The 26,118-nt window shown below is 41.4% G+C and overlaps 1 protein-coding gene across 1 annotated transcript; it reads left to right on the forward strand.

Moving 5' to 3' along the window:
• GPNMB (glycoprotein nmb) lies at window positions 1-25,737 on the forward strand. The gene is made up of 11 exons (XM_043872159.1): window positions 1-301; window positions 5,783-5,935; window positions 7,805-7,948; window positions 9,437-9,601; window positions 11,884-12,042; window positions 12,375-12,686; window positions 16,808-16,906; window positions 17,699-17,801; window positions 20,165-20,379; window positions 24,116-24,209; window positions 24,650-25,737. Exons 1-11 carry the CDS (start codon window positions 232-234, stop codon window positions 24,801-24,803), a joined length of 1,668 nt encoding a protein of 555 aa, XP_043728094.1. The 5' UTR covers window positions 1-231; the 3' UTR covers window positions 24,804-25,737.
• The last annotated feature ends 381 nt before the right edge of the window (window positions 25,738-26,118 follow it).

Here is a 26,118-nt window from a genome sequence, read left to right on the forward strand (position 1 = left end):
GATGCCAAGGGCGAGTGAGTCAGAAGCACATGAGTGGAAGTGGTTGAACTCCAGAGACCAAATCAAGCAATGCTGCTTAATACCATCACATGATCCACCCTGAGGCTCAGTATTTAATTAAAATGAAGAGTGGAGCACAGCAAAAACCAGACGAACACTGTTGTTCTTAGTGGATGAAGCCAGAGGAGTTACAAGTTAAACCTTGATTGCCTGGGTCTGTGAGAATTCAGCATGGAATGTCTCTACTGTTTTCTGGGATTTCTGCTTTTGGCTGCAAGATTGCCACTGGATGCTGCCAAACGTGAGTAACTCTCAGTTTCTGCCCTTAACCCATTTTCTGGCTATTGGCTGAAGTGATGGGTTTGTCTGAGTCTGCAGCTGGCCTTTAGGAAGCATTCGTGCTCACTCGTTTCCTCTGGAAATGGTTGGGGATGTTGAGAGCACGGCAAAATGCATTCTGTTCCATTCTTTGCTCCAGGCTCTTAGGAAGTGAAAGATGCATGGCCCCTCTGTTGTGGAGGTTTATTCTATCAAAATTGCCACCTACTCTCTTAGAGACATTGGGAGGGTTCGGGTGCGAAGGGCACAGTCTCTGACTTGAGATCACAACAACACTACCCACTAAAGTTTGTCTGGTTTCCATCCGCCGGGATAGGGCCACAGAGGAACTGAAGCCCAATTCTGGAAACAGGTTTTCTAATAACTCCAACCCAGAAGCTGTTGCCAGTTCTGCTGAGGGAATTCCCTGGCAGGCCAGTGGTTAGGACCCCGTGCTTTCACTACCAAGGGCCTGGGTTCAGTCCCTGGTCAGGGAACTAAGATCCCACAAGCTGCTCAGCCAAAAAAAAAAAAAAAAGAAAAGAAAATGAAAATCCTGCTGATTTTTCACAGACCGCAGGAGTTTGCTGCCACTGTAGTGAGGTTACTGAGAAAAGAGCTGAAGCCCTGGGTCTCTTTTCTAGTTAGAGGCTGGGGACTTCTTAACAAAGGTAATGCCCAGACCAATGAGGAGCTGCTTTAAAAAGAGGAATTTGTGACTGGAACGGAAGCCAGAGTTGTGAGCCACCAAGCTCACAGGCGGCCCACTTGTCCAGTCCAGGGGATGTGTGGCCCCAGCAGCTCCCGTCCTCCAGGCAGAGGTAGCGTGGAGTGGGAGAAGGGAATGAGTGAGATATCACCCAGAAGGTCCACTCTGCTTCACTCTAGTAGAGTAACGACCTTCGCAGGGTGAAAGTTCTGATTTTGCCAGGTGACTCCACGAGGGGGCAATGGTGGGGGTGGAGTGGGGGAGGGAGGTACTGAGAAGGGGTCCAACATGTGTTCAGTTCAGTTCGGTTTAGTCACTCAGTCATGTCCAACTCTTTGTGACCCTATGGACTGTAGCATGCCAGGCTTCCCTGTCCATCACCAACTCCCGGACCCTGCTCAAACTCATGTCTATTGAGTTGGTGATGCCATCCAACCATCTTATCCTCTGTCATCCCCTTCTCCTCCCACCTTCAATCTTTCCCAGCATCAGGGTCTTTTCCATTGAGTCAGTTCTTCCCATCAGGTGGCCAAAGTATTGGAGTTTCAGCTTCAGCATCAGTCCTTCCCATGAATATTCAGGACTGATTTCCTTTAGGATGGACTGGTTGGATCTCCTTGCAGTCCAAGGGACTCTCAAGAGTCTTCTCCAACACCAGTTTAAAAGCATCAATTCTTCAGTGCTCAGCTTTCTTTATAGTCCAACTTTCACATCCATACATGACTACAGGAAAAACCATAACTTTGACTAGCTGGACTTTTTTTTGGCAAAGTAATGTCTCTGCTTTTGAATATGCGGTCTAGGTTGGTTATAACTTTTCTTCCAAGGAGCAAGCGTCTTTTAATTTCATGGCTGCATTCACCATCTGCAGTGATTTTGGAGCCCCAAAAATAAAGTCTGCGACTGTTTCCATTGTTTCCCCATCTATTTTCCATGAAGTGATGGGACCGGATGCCATGATCTTGGTTTTCTGAATGCTGGGTTTTAAGCCAACTTTTTCACACACTCCTCTTTCACTTTCATCAAGACTCTCTTTAGTTCTTCTTCAGTTTCTTCCTTAAATGTGTACGACACCATGCATAGTGCTATGCTAGCTGCTCCACTTACATCAGTCAGGTAGTCCAGATGGTCCTGCCACTATTCAACGGGTGAGGAAACAGGAGCCCAGCTCTGGCTTTTCACCTGCTGGGCCCAGATCTCTCATGGGACGGTTCTGGACACAGGTACACACATTCCTCTCACTTCTCCTCCCTGCAAGAGAGAAAAGCCCAGCAATGAAGTGCAATCCCGGAGGCTGCTGGGTGGAGGAGGAAGAGAGGGGGCCACTGCTGGCTCCCAAGCACGCCGGCCAGTTCCCCAGGTGGCGGTGGGACTGATGGGGAGCTGGGGGGGCGGGGCGCCAGGAGCCCGCAGTGGTGGGGGGGTCTTGGACAGCGACCTGGGATGGAGCGAGAGGGGGAGAGCGTCAGGGGGCCAGGGTCCTGCAGCCAGCGCTGAGACCGGAAGCTGGCCGACCTCCCAACCCCAACTCACCTTCCCGCCCCCTAACCACCAAGCGGAGGGTCTGTAGTAAGCGGCTGGGAAAGCACCCGCGACGGCAACCGGGGAGCCCAGACGCAAGTGCTGCGACGGCGCGGGCGGGGGTTTGGCCCTTGTCCGGCCGCTGAGCCGCATGGAGTCTCGCAGCATCCCAGAGAGGCTCTGCAGGCCCCTGTCCCAGAGGAGGGGGTGGGCCAGAGACAGTAAGGAACTCGCTCCAGGGCGCACAGCGAGCAAGGGGAAGAAGGCTTTCGTGCAGACCAGACCGCCGTCCTTCCTGCCAGCCCTGGGTCTGGACCACGAAAAGTGACTTAGCTCTTCTGAGCTTTCCTTTCTTTGTTTGCGAAACTGAGTAATGGGATTCTTGTGAGATCAGCTACTTGAAGTCATCTTTTTTTATTTATGTGTGTGAAGATTTGTATCTTTTTCTCCCTCCTGTAATTCCTTAAGTGCGTGGATCTGTTGTCCTTATTTATCTCTTGGCTTCTCTGTTGCCTTGGGACATGGTAGTGATCAGCAAGCATTTAATAACTGATCAGTTCCCAGAGAAGAAGGCTAAAGTGCTTGGAGGAGGAATTGTCTCACCTCCATGTCCACTCAGGACAGACTCCCCCAGAGCCCGCAGTTGGGGAATGGAGGGACAGAGAGTTGACAGGTCATGGGAGGCCCCTGCACCTAATCCTAGTGTGCGCTCCACCAGCACCCCTTGCTGGGCTCAGTAGGCAGGTTAGCCTGAGGCTGGGTGGCGGTTTGACGGGAGGCCCAGCCTATCAGCATTGCAACAAAACCTGCTGCTCTGCTTCACCTTGGCCTTAAGACGAGATACCCTGGCCACAAAAAGTAAGGATGGGTAGAATTTCATGGTATATCAGACACCAAGGTACTCCTTTCCATTTTCCAATCATAGCCCTGGTAAAGGAGGAAGGAGAAGGTATTGACAAAGTATTAACAGCTCACAAGCAGCCCAGCTGCCGTGTCTCTGCTGGTGGCCAGAGCAGGGCCTACGAAGGGGAGAGGGAACAGCCGCATGGTGCTGGGTGTGTACCCCACATCTTTCCCCTCCCCACTGTCTTTTAAAATCTTACCGTTGGGCTTTTGTTGTTGCTTTTGTTCTATTTTTTAAGTCAGTTTTTTAAATTTGACGTTGTTGTAGATTCACATGCACTTTTAAGAATAATGCAAAGAGATCCCTGTGTATGTACCCTTCACCTGGTTTCTCCCAAGGGTAACACCTTGCACAGCCGTAGTACAATGTCACAACCAGGATACTGACATTGACACAGTCCAAACACCAAGCAGTCCCATCACCACAGATACAAACCCACTTCCCTTTCTCACTCAACCCCACCTGCCAGCCCCTGGCAACCACTAATCCATTCTCCAATTTTATAATTTGGTCACTTCAAAAATGTTAGAGAAATGGAAACTTATAATATGTAATGTGGGGGAACTGGCTGTTTTTACTCAGCATAATTTACTGAAGTTGTTGCATATATCAATAGTTATTTCTTTATCACTGAGTAGTATACCACACTATGTCATGTACCACAGTTTATCCGTTCGCCCCACTGAAGGATTTTCTAGTTGTTCCAACTTGGGCTATTATGAATAAAGCTGCTATGAACATTAATGTACAGGTTTTTATGTGAACATAAGTTTCCATTTTTTCTGGGACAGATGCCCAAGAGTACAACTGCTTGGTTGCATAGTAATTGCGTGTTTAGTTTTACAAGGAAACTGCCAAGCTGTTTTCCAGAATGGCTATACCATTTCTACCAGCAGTGTATGAGTGATTCAGTTTTTGTACATCTGATGTCATTTTTAATTTTAGTCTTTCTGATAGGTATACAGTGACATCTCATTGTGGTTTTAATGTGCATTTACTCACTGGTGAATGATATTGAACATCTTTTCATGTGTTTACTTGCCATCTGTGCATTCTCATCTGTGAAATGTCTGTTCAGATCTTTTACCCTATTATTTGGAGTTTTTAATATTTTTTTTTGCCATGTTATGTGGCAGGTAGGCTTTTGGTTCCTCCCAACCAGGGATCGAACCCACACCCCCTGCAGTGGAAGCATGGTGTCTTAACCACTTGACCATCAAAGAAGTCCAATTATTTGCTCTTTTTAACATTGCGAATTGTGAAGATCCTTTATATGTTCCAGATAGTGTTCCTTTGTTGGAAATGTGGCTTGCAAGTATTTTCTCCCTATCTGTAATTTGCTTTATTATCCTCTTCACAAAATGTTGCAGAGCAAAATTTTTTAATTTTAATGAGGTCCAGTTTATCAATTTCTCTGTTATAGATTAAGATTTTGGTATTAAGTCTAAAAATTCTTTCTTACTTAGAGCCTGAAGATTCCTCCTAGGCTTTTGGCTTTTTTACAGCACTGTGTGTTGAAAAGCTATCTTTCCTCCATTGGATTATTTTTGCAAAAGTCAACAGGGCATATCTATGTGAATCTATCTTTGAGTTCTGCAGTCTGTTCTGTGGACCTATATGTTCATTCCTTGTCACTCTCCTTTTAAGTGTGTATCTCTCCTTGACTTTTGACATTTAAAGTCAGAAGAAATCTGTTTGGATTATGTTTCTGGAAACACTGACATTCACTCAGAATCTGAGAAACAGGAAGGCCTTGGAAGAGTGGGAAAAAACTGATCCTGGGAATCAAAAGTTGCAAATCTTCATTTCCACTTGATTAAAGATGTCTCTGAATGAATCATGTCACTTCTCTAGGACTGAATTTCTTCACCTATAAATGAAGGAATTTGAATTAACTAATCTTAGCTCTTTCATTGTCGAACATCCTATCATTCTATGACTCAAAATTCAACTGAATTTCCAGTTATGAACATTTATTAATAAACATAGATTTCCTTTGTTCCTCACTTTGTTCTTTTTTAGAAACATACTGTCTCATGGTATCACAGGACATTTGGTTTTTTGTTTGATTTGAAGGCCCAGAGAAGAAACGTGGCCTGAAATCCCACAGCCTGTTTCACTGTAGCAGGTTCTGTGGCTCTCAGATCAATGTTCTTTCAGTGTTCATCTGCCTCCATTATAAAAAGGGAATTACGTGCCGCTCCCTCCTCCTACCAGCAAGGAGGAAGAGAAGACAGAGGCTAGTGGCATCCTTTCAGTATGGCTTCTCTGAATACCTGCTAAATGAGAGGTAAGTAGACAAAATAATTTTTTTTCAAATATTTTTATAGGTTTTCATGATGTGCTGAGCAACGAAAGACCTTCTGGTCACATGTGGGAGCACAACCAATTAAATGGGTGGTCTTCAGATGAAAATAACTGGAATGAAAAACTCTATCCAGTGTGGAAGAGGGGAGACTCAAGGTGGAAAAGCTCTTGGAAAGGTAAATCAAAAGACTCAAACAACTGTAATTTCTTCTTCTTTTCTTTTTTTTAGTTGCAAGTGTATAATAGTGATTCAGTTTTAAAACTGAAGTATAGTTGGTTTACAATGTGTTCATTTCTGCCGGACAGCAGTGATTCAGATATATATGTATGTATATATTTATACACATTCTTTTTTTAAAATATTCTGTTCCATTATGGTTAGTCTCAAAATATTGACTATAGTTCCCCGTGCTAGACAGTGGGACCTTGTTTTGTATCCATTCTATGTGTACTAGTTTGCTTCTGCTGACCTCAAACTCCCCTACTTCTCCTCCGCCTTGGCAACCACCTCTTGTCTGTGAGTCTGTTTCCATTTCATAGATAGGTTCATTCGTGTCATGTTTTACATTTCACGTGTAAGTGATATCATAGGATATTTGTATTTCTCTGTCTGACTTCCTTCGCTTAGTATGATAATCTCTAGTTCCATCCATATTGTTGCAAATGGCATTGTTCCGTTTTTTTTTTATGACTGTGTAGTATTTCATTGTATATATGTACCACGTCTTCTTTATCCATTCATCTGTTGATGGACATTTAGGTTGTTTTCATGTTTGGCTACTGTGAATAGGGCTGCTATGAACATAGAGATACACATATCTTTTTGAATTGTAATTTTTTCCCTCCTATTTGCCCAGGAGTGGGATTACTGGGTCAGGTGATAATTCTATTTTTAGTTTTTTTATGAACTTCCATACTGTTTTCCACAGTGGCTGCACCAGTTTACATTCCTACTAACTGTGCAAGAGGGTTTTTCTCCACAGCCTCTCTAACATTTACTATTTGTAGGCTCTTTGAAGATGGCCATTCTGACTGGTGTAATGTGGTACCTCATTGTAGTTTTGATTTGCATTTCTCTAAACATCTTTTCGTGTGCCTATTGGCCATCTGTATGTCTTCTTTGGAGAAATGTCTACTTGGATTTTCTGCCCATTTTCCAATTGGGTTGTTTGGTTTTTGTTATTGAATTATATGAACTATTTATATATTTTGGAAATTAATCCTTTGTTGGGCAAATCATTTGCAAACTTTTTCTCCCATTCTGTTGACTGTTTTTTCATTTTATTTATGGTTTCCTTTGCTGTGTAAAAGCTTGTAAGTTTGATTAGGTCCCATTTGCCAAACAACTGTAATTTCTTCTTTCAGTTCATGTTGTAGATTGTGGACTCTCTATCCATGAAAGCAACAGGGCTCATGTTGCTTCCATGAATGATAGTACACTAGTTATCAGGTGGGAGGCACCTGGATTTGGCAATGTTCCCTTTATTGTCACAGTATCACTTTCTAAACTCCTCACTCTCCTCCACACACAGAATTTAATCTCCTTAGAAATTTACATTTGGTACCTCTTGGAAGGTTTTGGAAAGCAAGCAGGTTTAATGTGGGAATGGTCATCTTCAAAAATTCTGAGATTCCAGAGCACTTTGACCATCTCAAAAGTGTGATTTGTCAGAAAGTTATTATCTTTCCATTCACATCAAAAATGAATGACTCCTTCAGTCATTCACTTTGAAATTAAAAATTGCAAACCTTTAATACTTGTTTCCTCAATCAAATTAAACAGATTTTTCATTATTTAAGTAATTGTTCTCTCTGTGAACTCAGAGAGTTCTCTGAAGAACTGTTCTTCAGTTGGTCTGACTTTCTAAGTTCATCTTCTGGAGTGTTGTGCTCTGACAGCAGAATTGGGAGTCCTGAAAATAATTTATTGTAAAGAGGCAGAAGGATCCTCTGGTCCTTATTTGTAGATTTAGCTTTCCTTTCTTTATTTCAGTGAAAAGGAAAAGAGATGTTTGATCACTGAGCTCCTTGTTTCTATGTCCTAGGAGGCCGTGTGCAGGCAGTTCTGACCAGTGATTCCCCAGCATTGGTGGGCTCAACCATAACATTCGCAGTGAACCTGGTATTCCCCAGATGCCAAAAGGAAGATGCCAGCGGCAACATAGTCTATGAGAAGAACTGCAGAAATGGTAAGGAATGTTATTCACATCACAGGAATGGAATTCTGGCTCCTCAAAGAATAATTTGATAGCTCTTTGTTGATCAGATCAGTTTCTGCTCACAGAAAAAAAAACGTGGCTAGCACAAATGATAAAATGCATATATTTTGGTTTTGCTTTGCTCTTAGTTAAAACAGAGAAGCTCTTTGTCCAAGTTAAAGAGCACGAATGATTACGGACACATCAAGAGGAATTATCTTGTTAAAACTCAACAGCCTTAAAAACTCAAATAAATTCTGAAATTCTTCAGTCAGAAACAAGACTATTAAGGGCAGTGATGATCTGATTTTATCACTTAGAACTTCTATTAAACTGCCAATGGTTTATTTCTTTTTGATTCATCTTCTGATGAGGAAAACAATAAATTCTGTATAGAAAGAGTTTGATCATTTAAAAGTATTATATTTAGTAGCCTGTAGTTTTGGTTTTTGGTTTTCTTTTTTTGCTTTTATCCCACTAAACAAGTTGATTCTTATGAATGTTTCAAGTGACAATGCAGTTCTCTTTTATCTCACCATTAGAAGAAATGAGAGCTCTTGAAAGAGATGACTGATTCCAGGTGTAGGACAGGGCACTTTTCAGGTGAGCCAGGGACATCTCGTGCCAGTAGACAAGGAAGTAATGGGGATATGTCACAGGGACACAGAGGCAGCTTGAGGGGCCCCTACTGGCCATATGTGGGACAATTTAAGAATAATTAAAAAAAAAAATAGTGGCTGTAGTAGATGGATAAATAAAAGGCTCTCCATAAATGTCAGTGAACATAAAAAAAAGAGGATGAGAAGATTGTTTCAGATGAAAATATATTGATCATGACTTGTTCAAAGTGGAAAATGTCATACATTCAGAAAAGTAGGGAGCAAGTACATCAAAATTCAGCAAGTTTAATATTTTTTTCTGTTTGCTTCCATCTATCAGTATTTCTATTTATATATCTTTTTTCCGAATCGTTTGAAGAAATGAAATACGCATGTGTAGGATGTGACCCTTGATTGGACTGTGGTAGGAGTGGTAATGATATGATTATGAAGGAGAATGTCTTTATTCTTAGAAGTGTGCTGAAGTCTTTAGGAGAAGAAAGTCATGATGTCAGATGAGTTGGGGGAAAAAGCTCCAGATAGACAGAGTGAATCAAAATAAAAAGATACAGCTTCCCTCAGTTTGCTTTGAATATGCTTGTGGTTTGGAGCCCCAATATGAAGATAAACATATTAAATGAAAACTCTGAACTTTTCTGAAAAATTGCTTTATATAAAACTCACTGAAATACAATATGTAGGCAGAAAAAGACCCAAGTCATAAAGGTATCATTAGATGAATTCTGAATATTAGGGTGTTAGTTGTCCAACCGTATCTCAACTAGTTATGAAAAAATATGAAAATGTATTTAATTCAATGGTGAACATTGAGCGTTCTGAGTCCAGATGACAATCATGGTGTGCGCCTTTCTCTGTTTAGATACTGGTCCATCTCCTGACCTTTATGTTTACAACTGGACAGCGTGGACAGAGGACAGTGACTGGGGAAATGACACCAGTGAAGGCCATCACAACGTGTTCCCTGATGGGAAGCCTTTCCCTCACCCCTGGAAAAAGAATTTTGTCTACGTGTTCCACACACTTGGTTGGGCTATTACAATCCCCCCTAGTTTCTTCTTTACCTTTCCTTAAAATTTTTAATTTTGTTTTTCTTTTCTCATTCTATTATTGAGAATTTCAACACCAGGAGTTTAACAATTACTCTTTTAACTTTCCTTCAGTGAGGGATAAAAATAAAATCTTGGCTAGCCTTGCCATATCTCTAGGACATCAAATAGTTAAAAGGAGAAAAAGACAGGTTTGGCTTTCTTTTTTTTTTTAAAAAAAAAAAAAAGAACTACTCAATTTGTTTCTGTCTAAAGCAGTAATATGAAAAATGATATTTGAATGGCATATGGATGGTCATTTGTTGATTTATTCTTTAATTTCTTATATTTTTATATATTTTTAAAAATTTCTTATATTTTTAAAATAATTTTAAAGAATTAAACTTATACTCTTAGTAGAAAATTTGGAAAATGCAGAAAAGCACAAATGAAAAATCAGTCATCATAATTCATATCAGAGATTATCATTGTTAACATGATGGTGCTTTCTCTACTAGTATTTCTTTCTTTTTTCTAGTATTTCTTAATTAAGATAATAACATATACACATTTTGGTCAAAATTATGAGCATTGACTAAAATTCTTATGCAACTTGCATGATCTTATGGAATCCATTTTGCTTTATTATTAGTGATTCTTTTTTTAGGAGGACTAAATTTAGGTTGTTATTAGCAAAGCTGCTAAATTCTTAGTTAAAAATCTTAGGTTCCATCTGGATCTGAGCAGCTCAAATCTGCTAGCCATCACACAAACTCCAAATTTTGGAATGTTTTGTCAGTCTTAGTGAATTTCAGAGAGCTTTTCTTTCTTCAATTATTTACAAATCAAAGCAACATATTAATAATACACTCCAGTTGAACAAAGTACAAAATATATAACAGATACTATGCTTGTTGATTTAAAGCAAATTTTTTTCAGGGCCTTGTGGCCCTGAAACTGTGGCCCTGTCAGTTAACTCCCCAAATGTCATTTCTTTGACCTGAAATGACATTTGTCATGTACATGGAGTCACATAAACTCACTAACACTTCAGATTCTGTTTAGCCTAGTTAATATCGATTAACTTAACTAGTTAAGATGTCTTTATTTAACATCAGCTTTTAGTCCAGAAATTGCTGTTTTCCTAACAAGATTGTTTTGAATTTCCTTTTTCTGCTAAAGTCTCAGAGTTAACTGACATTTTCTCTCAGCTAAGCTCTGCCACTGTGGTCTGCCTCTGGGTGCCATAACTAGCATTTTCTCACGTATCACTAATTCCAAGAGACGTGTCTTCCCCCTTTAATCTCTAACAGAATTGCCTCTGCGTTTCAAGGTAAAGGGGGATCCTGAACCTTTACTGACACCTTTTTTTTTTTTTGGCCATACCTCGCCGCATGTGGGATCTTAGTTCTCTGACCAGGGATCAAACCCATGCGTCCTACAGTAGAAGCACAGGATCTTAACGCTTGGACTGCCCAGGGAAGCACCCTTTTTCCTGACACCTTTGATCATGTGATGAACATGGTCTTTAAGCATACCCATCTTACAAGTATCCATCTTCTAAAACCTTTTGTTCCAATGACACATCTATGACAGGTGCCTCATAAAGATTAGAAAAATCTTTGAGCCCTAAAGGAGAGAAAATTACTGTCACCAGCTAGTCAGTGGTGGTTAGATTTAGGTTAGAGTTGGAGAAAGAAAAAAGACTCAAGGGCCCTAGAAATGTCAATGAAACTACTTCATTCCTTTTCATACCCACCATGCCTGTTTCTTTTTCACCACTGCGTTTTCATATACAAATGTTATTAGAAGGTGGAGGAATCTAGTTCCCTAAAAGAAAAAAAGTTGCTCAGCAATATAGCTGAGCTAGTAATATTATTACAAAAATGAGGTAGATTTTTTTGATATATTTTTTAACTCCGTTGAATACTTCACTATTACATTAAATGCATTTTCTGTGGGAAGCACATGTATTTCAAGTGCCAGGTCACTTACTTATAAAAAGTATTTGTCAACTAAGGACTAACAGCATTATCCCACTTAAACAGCTCTTTTCATTTTAGTCAACTATATACAACTATATTTATTTGTCGGTTTTATAAGGTTTTATATAAAAATAAGCACTGTCTTCCTTTCTGAAGGAACCAAGACAGCATCCCCACCCTGTTTTTCCTTTCTCAAAACAATCTGTAAGTGGTAGTTGTTAGTCTTTAAGGAACATCAACTTTCTATAGTGATCATATGATGTAGCCAATAACTAAACATTTCTATCTTCTCAAAGGTCAGTATTTCCAGAAATTGGGACAGTGTTCAGTGACAGTTTCCATAAACACAGCCAATGTGAGTCTTGGCCCTCAAATCATGGAAGTAACTGTCTATAGAAGACACCGACGGGCATATGTACCCATCGCAAAAGTGAAAGATGTGTATGTAGTAACAGGTAAGTGATGTGAGCTCTGAATTAACTGAGGACGAGGTGCTGAGTTCTGGTGATGATGTTAGTGGGTTTGAAAAAGTAGAACCAAATATTCTGGGTTAGGTTACACCTCATCTGGACTCCTTTTCAACCTCATATTTAATAACATATTCCATCTGTGTTTTCTAAAGTAAACCAAGAAAACTCTAGAAAACTTGCATTAAAAAATGGGAAACGATGCTGAATTACCCCTCATTTTAATTTCCAAACTAAAGGCACTGTTGAAGTCACCCACTTAAAATCAAGCAATCACGCCCTCCTTCTTTCTTTCTTTTTTTTTTGAATGTACATTTTAGATCAGATTCCTGTATTTGTAACTATGTCCCAGAAGAACAATCGAAATTCATCTGATGAAACCTTCCTCAGGGACCTCCCCATCACGTTCAGTGCCCTGATTCACGACCCCAGCCACTTCCTCAATGAGTCTGCCATCTACTACACGTGGAACTTCGGGGATAATACTGGTCTCTTTGTTTCCAACAATCACTCTTTGAATCACACCTATGTGCTCAATGGAACCTTCAGCCTCAACCTCACCGTGCAAGCAGAGGTGCCTGGACCTTGTCCTTTGCCTTCACCCAGACCTCCAAAAACCACCCCTTCTTTGGGTAAGTGTTTTCCAGGTTAAGTTTTGTTGGCAGGGCTCCTTAACAGCTAGAAAAAGATTCATGTGGTTTGTATAATTAGATCCTTAGTTAAAGAGATTATGTAAAGACTCTGCAGTGATTCTGTTTTCTACCCGTTGATTTCCTTTAGCTACTTATCATGACGTTTAGTTGTTAGAACATGGAAGAAGAATCTGTTTAAAGTCACTTGGTGGTTCACATACAGTTCTTTGACCTTCCTAATTCTCACTGTTCCTTGTTATGTATACAGGTGCTTTCCCCCTTCCAGTCCTTCACATTTCTGTCTGCCTCCCAGTTTTTCTAGTTAATGGGAGACATGTTATCCCCTTATAAACATTCAGGCCATTCCATTGTCCTTTCTCCCCTTCCACATTCCCTTCCCCACTTCCATTCTCCTCCCCACCCTGCCCACATCCACTCCACGTCCTATGAAAACTCAGCCATCCTTATAAGTAGTTTACAAAGGGCTCAAAAAAGAATAAACCTTGAGAACATTTCTTGGCTAGCAGACTGGAAAGATTCCAGACACTAAAATCATTCTAGAGATAAGGCATAATTAATTAATCCCAACTTCTCATAATAATATATGGGGACATTCAAGAAGTTCTTGAGCATTTACTTTGAGAAGCATTAGCTTTCGTCTAATTCCGTACCCTACCCCAGGCCGTCACCATCCTTCCCACTCAGCCATGAATCAGTCTTCCATCCAGGCATCCCAGGGATAGCAGTAGACTGACATCCTCTCACTGCACACAAGAGGGTGCCGTCACCAAGGACAGACAGAACACTCCACGGTGATGTCCAGACTTGTTGCACTTGGCTTTTTATTTTTAACCCAAACCTGTTAGATATAAACAATAAACTGTTATTAATAAATAAGTGTGTTGTTAAAAAAAACTTATTAAGTCAAGCATATCTAATGCCAGACACTGTAAGTTGTTGCTGATTTTGCTTTTTTTAAAATACTTTTAATTATAAAATTGATACATGTTCATTAGTAAAAATTCAAATTCAGAAATTTCAAATAAAAGTGAAAGCTCCTGCTTATTCTCTCCTCCCAAGAGTAAAACCTTGTTAAGAGTTGGTAGTGTTTGTTTCCAGATCTTTTCTGTCCATTTACAAACATTTTCCATAAATACAAATAGGATTTGTGGTTTTAATTTTTAGGTAGATGGGCTCACACAATATATATTGCTTTACAATTTGCCTCTTTTCATTTAACAAACATCACAGACATCTGTCCATTATAAGTACATGTAAGTGTAATTCACTTTATTCAATGACTTCTTTATTTAACCGTTCTCTTATTGATGAACACTTAGTTCATTCTAAGTTTTATTATAAATATAACTGCCTTGAACAACTCTAAACATATAGCTTTGTTTTGGTATTTCTGGAGAAGAGTCAGTTTATTTATCCACAAGAATTGATGGTCTTCCTTACAAATAAGGACATCAAGTGTAAAATTCAAAATAAATTACAGATGCTTGCTTTGTCTGTATAGAAATTCCTGAATGGTAAAGGTTTTAATGTTAGTCTATTTTGAATTGCATTTTTATAAAGCAAGATTATTTTTCTTAGAACATATTTATATCATAACATATGCAAAAGATATTTTAAGTCAATGAAAGAGTATTTTAAATGTGTTGTTATTTTCTATAGGTTAAACCATAAGATAGAAGGTAGCAACCTTATGAATTCATTACATTTTATAGTGAAAGGCAGCTACTTGACTTCATCTAAAGGTATTAGATCAACCATAATCAATCCCAAAATGCCATAAAACAACTGTGAGACTTGGACAGACAGAAATATGTAATGGGACCCAAGGTGATGATAGGAGTTAGCCCATGACTTGAGAAAGGGGTTAGAGTGCTTGTCCTCTGGGGAGAGAGCATTTTTAACTACATAGACCATATTAACAGGCTGGGACTGTTGAGCACTGGATTGCTATTTGACCAGAAATTATGTTGTCTCTGCTTTGGTAAGTGGCTTCCAAATAAGTACAGCTATTACATAGAAACCAAATGCAGCCGCAGGAGTGAGACATAAGCAAAGTTGAAGTGGTGACTCAGGGGGATAATTACGTTATAGGATAGACAGGTATGCACTAGCTTTAAGCCCCAGAATTCTCTTCCCTTAGCTGACAGTGCCACTGATCATTTTTCAGAATTTTGTGCACAAATCTAAAAAGATAAACCTTTCCAAGACTGATGCTAATCAGTGTTATAATATGATATATGTATTTATGCATGGCTTCCCTGATGACTTCAGTGAAAAAGAAGCTGCCTGCCAATGTAAGAGACAAGAAATGTGGGTTCGATCCCCGGGTCAGGAAGATTCAGTAATGGCAACCCACTCCAAAATATTCTTGCCTGGAGAATCCATGGACAGAGGAGCCTGGTGGGCTACAGTCCGTGGGGTCACAAAGAGTCCTTCACGACTGAAGTGACTTAGTATGTGTGTGTGTGTGTATGTGTGTGTCTGTGTGTGAGTATAATATATATATATATATATCATGTTATTTTTTATATCATATATATATTATCTATGTATCTGTGTGTGTGTGTGTGTGTGTGTATAAATAAAATCTCCTTGCAGTCCCGGGGACTCTCAAGAGTCTCCCCAGCACCATAATTCAAAAGCATCCATTCTTCGGCACTCAGCCTTCTTTATGGTCCAAACTATAAAGAAGTTTTCTAGGGAAGAGGCTGCCACCCCTACTACCCTTCACAAACATATCTTTTGCTTTGAAGCCCATCCGTTAAATCTCAGAATACAATGAATGATTACCCTGCAACTTCCAAACAACCACCTTGAGACTCAAGGAATATAGCCAATCTGCCACAGCCTGCGCTGCTGATAAACCACACCTACATCTGAATCGGACATGGTGTCAGAACCTTTCTGGGTTTGACCCAAACAATGTTTCCCAAAGTGTCTGCCACAGAGCACTCATTTCCAGAGTTGCTCTGAGAGCTGTTCTGCGAAGTTCCCTCAGCATAGGAGCATCACAGACACACTCGTTCCCCACTAGAGGCTCTGAGGCCCTAGAGAAATCTCCCAGTTGACTCCATCCTTACATACACCTATGTTAGAGCTGCACCTCTTATGAAGTTTTGATTCCCCCCAAACTGGGTCCATTTTCATGTCTTTGGAAATTTAAGAGACAATGATGTTGTATTTTCAATATTATATTTTCTTTCCAGTCTTTTTATCTTGCTAATGGAATACCAACACCTTATTTAGAGCCTTTTAAATTGTAACTAATAGAGCATTAAATTCTTTGCTCTAATCACATTCAAAGGGCTATTTTTCAAAAGTATCTTGTATTCCCTTCTTTCCTTCTTCACACCTCTGCTCATCACAGTGACTGTAAGACTTCGAGAATATAAACCTAGGATCCATGAGACATCCAAATGGGGAAAGAATTGGCTTTTTCCACGTTGTTTGCTTCTTAACATTTAAAATTACATGTCATATATGCTATAACACACCTATATCTAAATAAATATATATATATATAAGAGCATATTGGGACAAGGAAATGAATATTTATTAATTACTTCCTACGTGGCAGGCATGAGAAGCAAGTTTTATATGTCTTATCTATTTAAGTTTAATAGTTCAACCCTGGTAGGTCAGTAAATATTGTTCCTATTTTACAGATGGGCAAATTGAGGCAAGGAGAAGTTAAATGATCTGCCCATGGTCTCAAAGAACTGAAAGCAAGGGGCCTAGAATTTGAGCCCAGAATACCTTCTTCCAAAGTTACAATATAATTTTATCTATTGTAGCCTGCTTTATTTCATGATTATTATGTTACACATTTTAAAATGGCTTTCACCTTTCATTTGCTATTTATATTTGAACGAGACATGGGACTGTGTTTGCTTACATAATTTAACAATTTTATAATGTAGCTCTCACATCTCATGAATTGTTATGCATTTAGTTCAAATTTCTGAAGCAATTTAGTAGTATAGAATTCTTGATGTTTTTCTAAAGAGCAATAAACAGACGTTTAGATCTTTAGTTATATCATGGACATCTTTTGCATTCTCAGAAACTTATCTAAAAATCTTTCTATTTAAACCCTCTAGTACCTACTGGTGACAATACCCTGGAGCTGAGGGAGATTCCTGATGAAAGCTGCCATATTACCAGATATGGCTACTTTAAAGCCACCATTACAATTGTAGGTAAGACCATGGGGGAAAGATGTTAGAATCCACCTTGGGCAACCCACTCCCTTCCCTGACTCCAGGGAGGGGTGGGGTTGGGAAACGAGGGCACCCACTCAAGGTGCTACCACACGTGCACAAAAAAGACTCCACTAGCTTCTAAATTTCCACCTGCCTTTCCAGCCTTCCTTAGACATCCCTCTAAGAGATGAAACGAGGTTCTCGGTGGAAACAAGCCCTCAGTGAGGCCCGCTTAGCGAGGAGCCTACGGGGGTCCTGGACCTCCTCACCCTGTGCAGCTCAGAAATCTGAATGAATGTGGCCTGAAGGAAGGCCAGCTGCAAGTTCCCACAGCTCCTGCTTTCCTCTCCTGGGTGATTTCACAAAGTCACACCTCCTGTGTGTGAGAAAGGGGTTGAAAAGAACAGCCACGCAGGGCTGTGCATGAGGGGCACTCACTGCTCACTGGTGCCCAGCAGAGGAGTTGGGTGGGGCTACAACTCACGTTGTATGCTCTAGGGCTGAGCCCCTTGGCAGGAGACACAGTGGATGAGGCCTCCCTTCCTCCAGGGTCATCTGCCTCCTGACACGTACACAGGCTTCAGGAATGAAGGTCAAGCTTGGACTGAAGAACAGTTCAGTTTGACTTTGAAAATGCAGCCTGGACATGTATCCAAACTCTGGGATAGCTTCCCAAGTCTGGCATGGCGAACGGCTGTGTTCATTTTGTTTGGCCTTCTGATTTGTTAAGAGGTGGTTTGGTTTTCATTGTATTTTGATGTGTTTTTCTATGGGGTATTGTTCCATTAGAGGGCATTCTAGAGGTTAACATCATCCAAGTGACAGACGTCCTGATGCCTGGGCCACAGCCTGACAACTCCCTGGTGGATTTCGTTGTGACCTGCCAAGGGAGGTGAGTACACAGTCTCTGAGGAAGGAAGGGGCCAAGTGAGAACCCCAGGTGGAACAATGGCCTTCGCACACCTCCCACCTGTTAGGTTGATTTGGAATCTGTGTACCCAGTTGCTCACTCAGTTCTGACTCTTTGCAACCCCATGGACTATAACTTGTCATGCTCCTCTGTCCGTGGGAATTCTCCGGGCAAGAATACTGGAGTGGGTTGTCATTTCCTCCTGCAGGAGATCTTGCCAACCCAGGGATCAAACCCAAGTCTCTTAGATCTCCTGCACTGGCAGGCGGACTCTTTACCACTAGTGCCATCTGGGAAGCCCCAGATTTGGATTCTAGTTCTTCACTAAGCCAGAACGAGGACGGGCCCTCCCAAGTACTCTCAAGTGTGCACTTGCTTTGCTGGAGTTGAGCAATGCTCATCACCTTTAACTGTTGAATAATTACTAATTGGACACTTACTGTGTCCTTAACATTTTACTTCTGTTTTCATGTCAAGTCCTCACACAATCATCGAGTCTTCTCATTTTACAGATTGGGCCACCAGATACACAATGATTATAGTACCTCTCCAGATGGTGGGTACCCAGCAGAGCAAGGTTCGCAGGCTCAGAATCTCTGAAGTTCCCTGAGGCTCCTCTGGGGTCTGGGGAGCCAATGTGGAAGGGCTGTGGCCTTGTGCTAATGCATAGCAATGCCTGATTAACCTGTCTCTCTTTAAACTTATAAAACTCTTTCTAACGTACTACATAATTTGACTTCCTGTGGTTTGCTTACAACTATAGTCAATAGGGGCTTCCCTGGTGGCTCGGTGGTAAAGAATCCACCTGCAGTGCAAGAGACGTGGATTTGATCGCTGGATTACAAAGATTCCCCTGGAAGAGGAAATGGCAACCCACTCCAGTATTCTTGCCTGGGAAATCCCTTGGACAGAGAAGCCTGGCAGGCTACAGTCCATGGGCTCCCAGAGAGTCAGTTGCGACTGAGCATGCACATAGATAGATAATAGACTAAATAGAAAGTAATTACTATATAAATACTTTATCAATTAACCCATTAAATATTTAAATAATTTAAATATAATAAATGAATCAAGGAATTAAAATGTATGTGTATATGATATATATGGGTTTCCCTCGTAGCTCAGTCGGTAAAGAGGTTAAGAATCTGCCTGCAATGCAGGAGACCTGGGTTTGATCCCTGGGTCAGGAAGATCCCCTGGAGAAGGAAATGGCAACCCACTCCAGTATTCTTGCCTGGGGAATCCCATGGACAGAGGAGCCTGGCAGGCCGCAAGAGTCGGATATGACTTAGTGACTGTATGTGTGTGTGTATGTATGTGATGTATAGATTAGAGAATGAGCCGGTATAAAAATGAGGCCATACTTGATCCAAAGGGAGAGCTCCAGGGAATTCTCTGGTGGTCTAGTAGTTAGGACCCCACTTCCACTGCAGGAGGCATGGGCTCATCCCTGGTCAGTGAACTAAGGTCTGGCAAGCTGAGTGGTGCAGTGCAAAATAAGAAAGGAATAGCTCCAAAGCCCTCTGAGTTGGGGAGGGGATGGGAGGACAGAGAGAGAGAACATCCTGACTGGAGAGGCAAAGGTGCTACCAGAGGCCCGGGGTGAAGAGAGCAGGAGCTCATCTAATTCCCTGATCCTTTATCAGCCTCGCTTCAGAGCCTGGTCTCTCCATTCAGGAGGTCTACTCAGACGTGAAACAGAGGCTAAGACAGTAGTGCATGGGAGCCGAATGGTTACAGGGACAGCTGTCAAATATCTTTTATGCAAATCCCAGCTCCACCTCTAACTGCTTTTGTGGCCAGTGAGCTCTCCTCCCAGGGCTGGTTTCTCACCTGCTGCGTTAGGCTACTACGACTTGCCTCGTCAGGTTGCTGAGAGGAATAGACAAGGCCGTGTCGCTTATCTGAGACTCAGAGCGCTGCACACAGCAGGTACTGCATGAACAGCTCCGGCCGCTGCTGCTACTATAGTCAGATATCTGCACGGGCCCACACAAGGCCGGCTGGCACTTAGCACTACCTTAGCCTAACACCTAAGCCACCTGCGTCTTTGAGTGTCTAGGGAGCCAAAGAGAAGAGGCAAGTTCCCAGCAGCCCCTTGGCTTGGGGGAAATAATTTCCTCCTTCTGCAGTCCTAGGGCCTCACCTTCCTGAGCATATAGAGGAAACAACGGCTCACACACCCAGGCTTGTTTAAGAGTAAATTGTATGTGACAACTTCACACGATATAGTTTGAGTAAGACTAAGGTGGGATTCAGTTTCACAGGAGTGTAATGATGTTTTCCTCTTAAACTGACGTCGTACTCTCCTCTCTCTCCCTCTGGATGTCATTCATACCCCCCAGCATCCCCACAGAGGTCTGCACTGTCATCTCTGACCCCAGCTGCCAGATCACCCAGAACCCAGTCTGCGACCCTGTGGCCGTGGAGCTGGGCGACGCGTGCTTGCTGACGGTGAGGAGAGCCTTCAGTGGGTCTGGGACATACTGTATGAATCTCACTCTGGGTGATGATGCAAGTCTGGCCCTCACGAGCACCCTTGTCTCTATCGCCCGCAGAGGTAAGTTTTGTTTTATGGTTGTACGAACATTTCATGTTGCAGATAAAGCATGTGTCAGATACTAAAGCTATTCAACACTTCACTCTCAATGTTTAGCTTTATTCCAGTGTAAAATTCATTGAACTGTCATTAATGTGGATTTGAGAAATGATATTACAATATAATAGCAAATCTACTTAGGGAAGGGATGAGAGAGAGAGAACTTATGAAATAATGGCCAAAGGAAAACCTTTACATTTATTTATTTATGGCTGTGCTGGGTCGTTGTTGGTGTACGGGCTTTTCTCTAGTTGCGGTGAGTGGGGGCTACTCTCTAGTTTCGGTGTAAAGGCTACTCATCGCAGTGACTTCATTTCTTGTGGAGTGCAGGCTCTAGGCAGTCACTTGGGCTTCGGTAGTTGTGGTGCATGGGCTTAGTTGCTCTGCGTCATGTGGAATCTTCCCAGGCCAGGGATCAAACCTGTGTCCCCTAAATTATCAGGAGGATTCTCAACCACCAGGACCACAAGGGAAGTCCAAGAAAAGCCTTTTGATGAAAAAAATCAGCTATGATCACGGACAAGTAATAATGGGATGTGGTCACTGAATGCTTGGATAGGTTTGTATTTCAAAGGGAAACTGTAAAGCCCAACATCAAAAAATAACAATGTTCTCCAATTAAACTATAACAAAGGGGAGACTGCTGTCATGTCCTCAGAATCTACCTGGACAAAGACATGACGCCAAGAAGAGAAATGAGAAACCAGGTGGACTCTTGGCTCCCTTCTAAATTACCATGGACCCTTCATTTCTTTCCCAAAGTCTACCAAGCATTACGCTGAGACGGCAACAAACCAGATTACCCAGTCTTTAAATGTTCAGCAGACAGACTACTCCTTGTCCCCTTAACCTCAGAGGGGTAACATGTTGACAAAGTGGATGAAGGAATTTCACTGAGAAATTCCCGTTCACTGGTGGCTGTTTATTTTCCCTAACCCCTAGGGACTCTACCTGGTGACCCTAACTGAATTTCACATATAACTGGCTATGTTGTAAAATATTTCTTCATTTCTTAAAAGAAGTGCTACATGGTGGAACGGAAGGGACAGGTAAAATTGTGCACACAAGACAGCATGTATTTTGCTCTTAAATTATTTATGTATTTATTTGGCTGTGCTGAGTCTTAGTTGTGGCACACAGGATCTTTAATCTTTGCGGCAGTATGTGGGATTTTTAGCTGCGGCGTGTGGTTCTTCACCTGTGGCATGTGGGATCTAGTTCCCTGACCAGGGATCAAACCCAGGCCCCCTGCGTTGGGAGCATGGAGTCTTAGCTACTGGACCACTAAAGAAGTTCCCACTTTGCTCCTTAATTTGAGTATTGTTGGGTATAATCTAATGACTAACTTACAAATAATACTTTTGGTCTTGGAGTCTATCTTATAAAGTGAAACGTACTTAAATATATATTTACTCATTAACTGTATAAAAGGCAGCTTTAACCTTATTGAAAGAAAAGCATAAGTAATAATGCATATAATTATTTGCTTGAGCTTTTTTTTTGGTGAGAGCCAAGGTGTACATTAAAAAAAAAAAAAAGGATGCAAATATAGCCTGCTTCCTTGAAGGCAGGATACATGGGGCTTGGGGTGCAGGACTGGGGAGCATGGGAAAAAAGAGGTAGCCAGAGCCTCTGTATCCTACTGAATGTGGACCTTCTATGCCGTCACTTTTGGGAGCTACTGGGGTCATTCTTCTTGTGTTGCCACAGCTGCTTTTAAAACTGCCTTTTAGAGTCCTAACCTAGTCCATGAAGCTTCCTTAGTTCTGGCAAATCACCATTCTCTTACCTAGATTAGATGCTTGGATATTTGCTTTCCTTTAATACCTACTGTAGTTAGTGATAACTTCAGGTGTGACCTGAACTGTGTGTGTGTGTTTTTTTAATGTATTTATTTGGCTGCATTGGGTCTTAGTTGTGGCACGCAGGATCTTTAGTTGTGGCATGTGGGATCTAGTTCCCTGACCAGGGATCACACTGGGGCCCCCTGCATTGGGAGCACGAAGTCTTAGCCACTGTACCAGCAGGGAAGCCCCTGAGCCATTCTATTTATTTATCTATGGTTGCGCTGGGTCTTAGTTACCATGTGCATGAGCTTTCTCTAGTTGAGGCAAGTGGATAGTCTTTGCTGTGGCGCTCGGGCTTCTCACTGCAGTGGCCTCTTTTGAAAATTGCAGAGCACAGGCTGTAGAGTGTGGGTTCAGTAGTTGCGGGGCATGGGCTTGGTTGTTCTGTGGCATGTGGGATCTTCCCGGACCAAAGATCAAACCCATGTCCCCTGCATGGGCAGGTGGATTCTTAACCATTGGACCACCAAGAAAGTCCCTCCCTGAGCCACTTTTAAAATCCAAAAGAGGAAGGAAAGAGAGCTTTTAATTCAATGGAAATTGTAAACTGATGACTTGTTTCAGAGTCAGAATTTCAAAAGTTGACCACTGTTCGAAGGCGAGCGCATAGACTTTTAGCTGAAATGACTTTTAATCATTGATTCACTAAATGTTCATGAAGCACCTGGGATGTTTTCAACAAATATTCACTGGGTATCCACTCCGTGCCCAGCACAGCTCCAGGCGCCACAGAGAGAGTTGTAGATAGAGTGAGAACAAGGTAAGGAAGATCCCCGCTTTAGTAAGCAGAAACAGGGAATAAACCAACAAGATGATGTTGTGAAGACAACAAAACAGAGCATGCAGGTTGACAAGCAGGGAAGAGAGGAGACAGACGTGGACTCTCGATTGAGAGGTCAGGAAAGTGTGCCAACCTGGTGGTGCCCGCTTGGCAAAGGGCCCCCTCCGAACTGAGACCTGCATTTCCAGAATGAGCGGCCCGCCTAGATCTTTATGTGCACTTATAGGGTCTGCGTTTATTCTGTGTGTAAGGGGAACCGCTGGCAGGGTTGGAGCGTGATACGATTAATACTTTTAGATGATCATTCAGACTGCTGAGTGAAGCCAGGGTTATTGGAAGGTAACACTGCAAGTGAGCAGATGGTGAAGATGTCCTCACAAGGGAGAGGGCTGGTGGCTGGAACTGTGATGGTGGCGGAGAAGACAGAGGGAAAAGAGACCAACTTTGCTTACACTTTGGTGGCAGAGACAAGGCTAGTTGATTTGCTGGGTTCTGGGAGAACAAAGAAGACATAATCCAAAGAAGGAATTGTGATAGAGTGTGGTGGAGGCAGAGGAAGGGTGACAAGGACAGACTTGACAAAGGAAGGCATGACCCAGTGCCCTCATGCATGTCTGGAAGGTGTTGCAAAGGGTGAGATGCTGGCAATGAGCTGGGGGATGGGCATTCCCAGCAGAGGGCATGGAAATTTGAAAGAGCATGGGGAGGATGGATCTTTATCCCAGCTGGAAGGTAGGCAGTGGAAGATGAGGCCAGAGAAGCGGGCGGAAAGTTCGTGAAGCCTTTTGCTGCATGGGCGTGGCTGGGTTAACTCAGACCAGAGCAGGTGTCTTCAGGACATGACATCTTCTAAGCCCTTAACACAGTGTTCCAGACATGCTAACTCATTCTCTAAATGGAAGGTAAGCTGCCCTGAAGACTATGTATTATGTAATGGGAAAGATTACTGAGAGCTCAGAGGGGCTATATATCTTCTGTTTGCACCCTTCCTCGTTGATTTAATTACATTACAAGCAGCATGTCCTCTAGGTGGAAGCTGTCACTAATATGACCTTGCTTCTGTTTTAAGACCCAGCTTCCCTTTCAAGAGTGGCAAATGGTATCCTGGTCTCCCTTGGCTGCTTGGCCATACTCGTCACTGTGATTGCCTTTTTGATGTACAAGTAAGTTGCTGGTTCTAACACTTTAAATCACTAGAGTATATTGTCAAAAATAAATGGCATATTTCTGCACAAGTGGGCTGTTTTCCCTTTTCTGCTTTGAAACATTTTGTGTGTGGGAAGAAAATCTTCTACTGAATGATGAATAGCAAACTAGCCTATTAATTTTGCTGTGGTTTTTTTTAATCCCTAAAAATGCTACCAAATGTCAATAACTTTACCAAATTGTCAGTTTAATGCTTAACATATAATCTCAAGTTATAGTAAGCAGGCACATTTCTTGCATGAAGAAGAGAAAATGTATTTTAATAAGATAACACTGTCTTAAAAGCCATAAGTTAAATGGAATGAACGATTCTGCACTTGACTTGTGAAAGACTTATAGAAAGCAACCTTTTCCAGCTGGAGATCTCTTTTTAATCTGTCCAACACATTGCTTTCAGAAAACAGAAGGAATACAAACCAATAGAAAACAGCCCTGGGATCGAGATCAGAGGCAAAGGCCTGAATGTTTTCCTCAATCATGCAAAGACCCTGTTCTTCCCTGGAAACCAGGAAAAAGATCCACTGCTCAAGAACCAACCAGGAATTCTTTAAATCTTCAGCCTTACTTCTGACCAACAGCTCATCCTCAGCACCATTTATGTCAGCTTGCTAGAGTGGATGATGATAACTTTTTAAAAAGATTAATGTAAAATATAGATTGTGGGTGAGGGAGGTTCAATTTTTTAAATTTTTTATAGGTTAAGTGACATTTTAGGGACATGGCTGAGGTTGCATGTAGTTTAATTCTTTTCCATGTTGTACAACTGATAAAACCAATTAATAGAGCTTCCTTTCATGATGATTTATGTTTCACTTACAATGTCTTAGGTAATCAGTAGGATAGATACGCTATATTCAGAGTAGCAGGAGAAGGTGCTATTCATTAGAGTCTGACCTAAGTTAATTGGAAAGAGAGGCTGGACATGTTCTAGCTTTCCATATAATCGTATACATAAACCAGTGAATTCCTGTTCTGAAGGTCATGATCCAAGCTCCCTGAATCCTGTGTCCATGAACATGCATGAGCTCCCAACAGAACACTGACAGGTCAGCTTTTAGTAAGCTGTGCATGCTTGCTATACTAAAAAAAAATACTAGGCTAATAAATGTGTGAATATTGTCATGACTGCCTGCCCAGTCCAAATGTGTAAAGGATCAGTGCTCATTCATTCATTTTTCCCATGGACATTTATGTAGCACTTTCTGTATACCAGGCATGTTGCCAGGTACATAGCCCTGTACTTGTGTTGACAATCTTGTGGACATACCTGAATTTCTGTAGACTCTGGCACTCATAGTTGAAATGATGTATTATGATTTCCCAAAGAAGGAAGTCTTTCTGGTTTTCCTACCCATTTCTCTATTCAAATGACACAGAAACTTAATCAGTAAGGATTTTACTTTCATTTGTAACTGAAACCACCATGTGTCAGTCATGACATTCTTTTTCTCCTTCCTGAAAAATAAAATATGAGAAGAGACCAGATCTTGGAAATATTTTTCTAATTTTTGTGTGCCTTTCAATTTCCTGTACACTTTTAACACATAAAAAGTTGTTTAACTTTGCACCGTGGAATGCTGATAATTTCTGAGTATTTTATATTTTTAAGTATATTAATACAATATATGAAATTTTGACTAATTATATATATATATATATATATAATTACACCAATCTAAAAGAAGATTTTATACAAACAGTTGTTCTGGAGTCTTTGTTTGAATAGTCAGTATTGTAATAAAAATAAAGGGGAGAGGATAGTTCTAGGTCACAGATTAGCAATCATTTTCTGTAAAGGGCCAAGTAGTAACTATTTTAGGCTTCATGGGCCATATGGTGTCTGTTGCAACTACTCGACGCCAATAC

This window comes from Cervus elaphus, chromosome 18 (assembly GCF_910594005.1).
Source record: "Cervus elaphus chromosome 18, mCerEla1.1, whole genome shotgun sequence".
In the NCBI taxonomy this organism is placed as follows: Eukaryota; Metazoa; Chordata; class Mammalia; order Artiodactyla; family Cervidae; genus Cervus; species Cervus elaphus.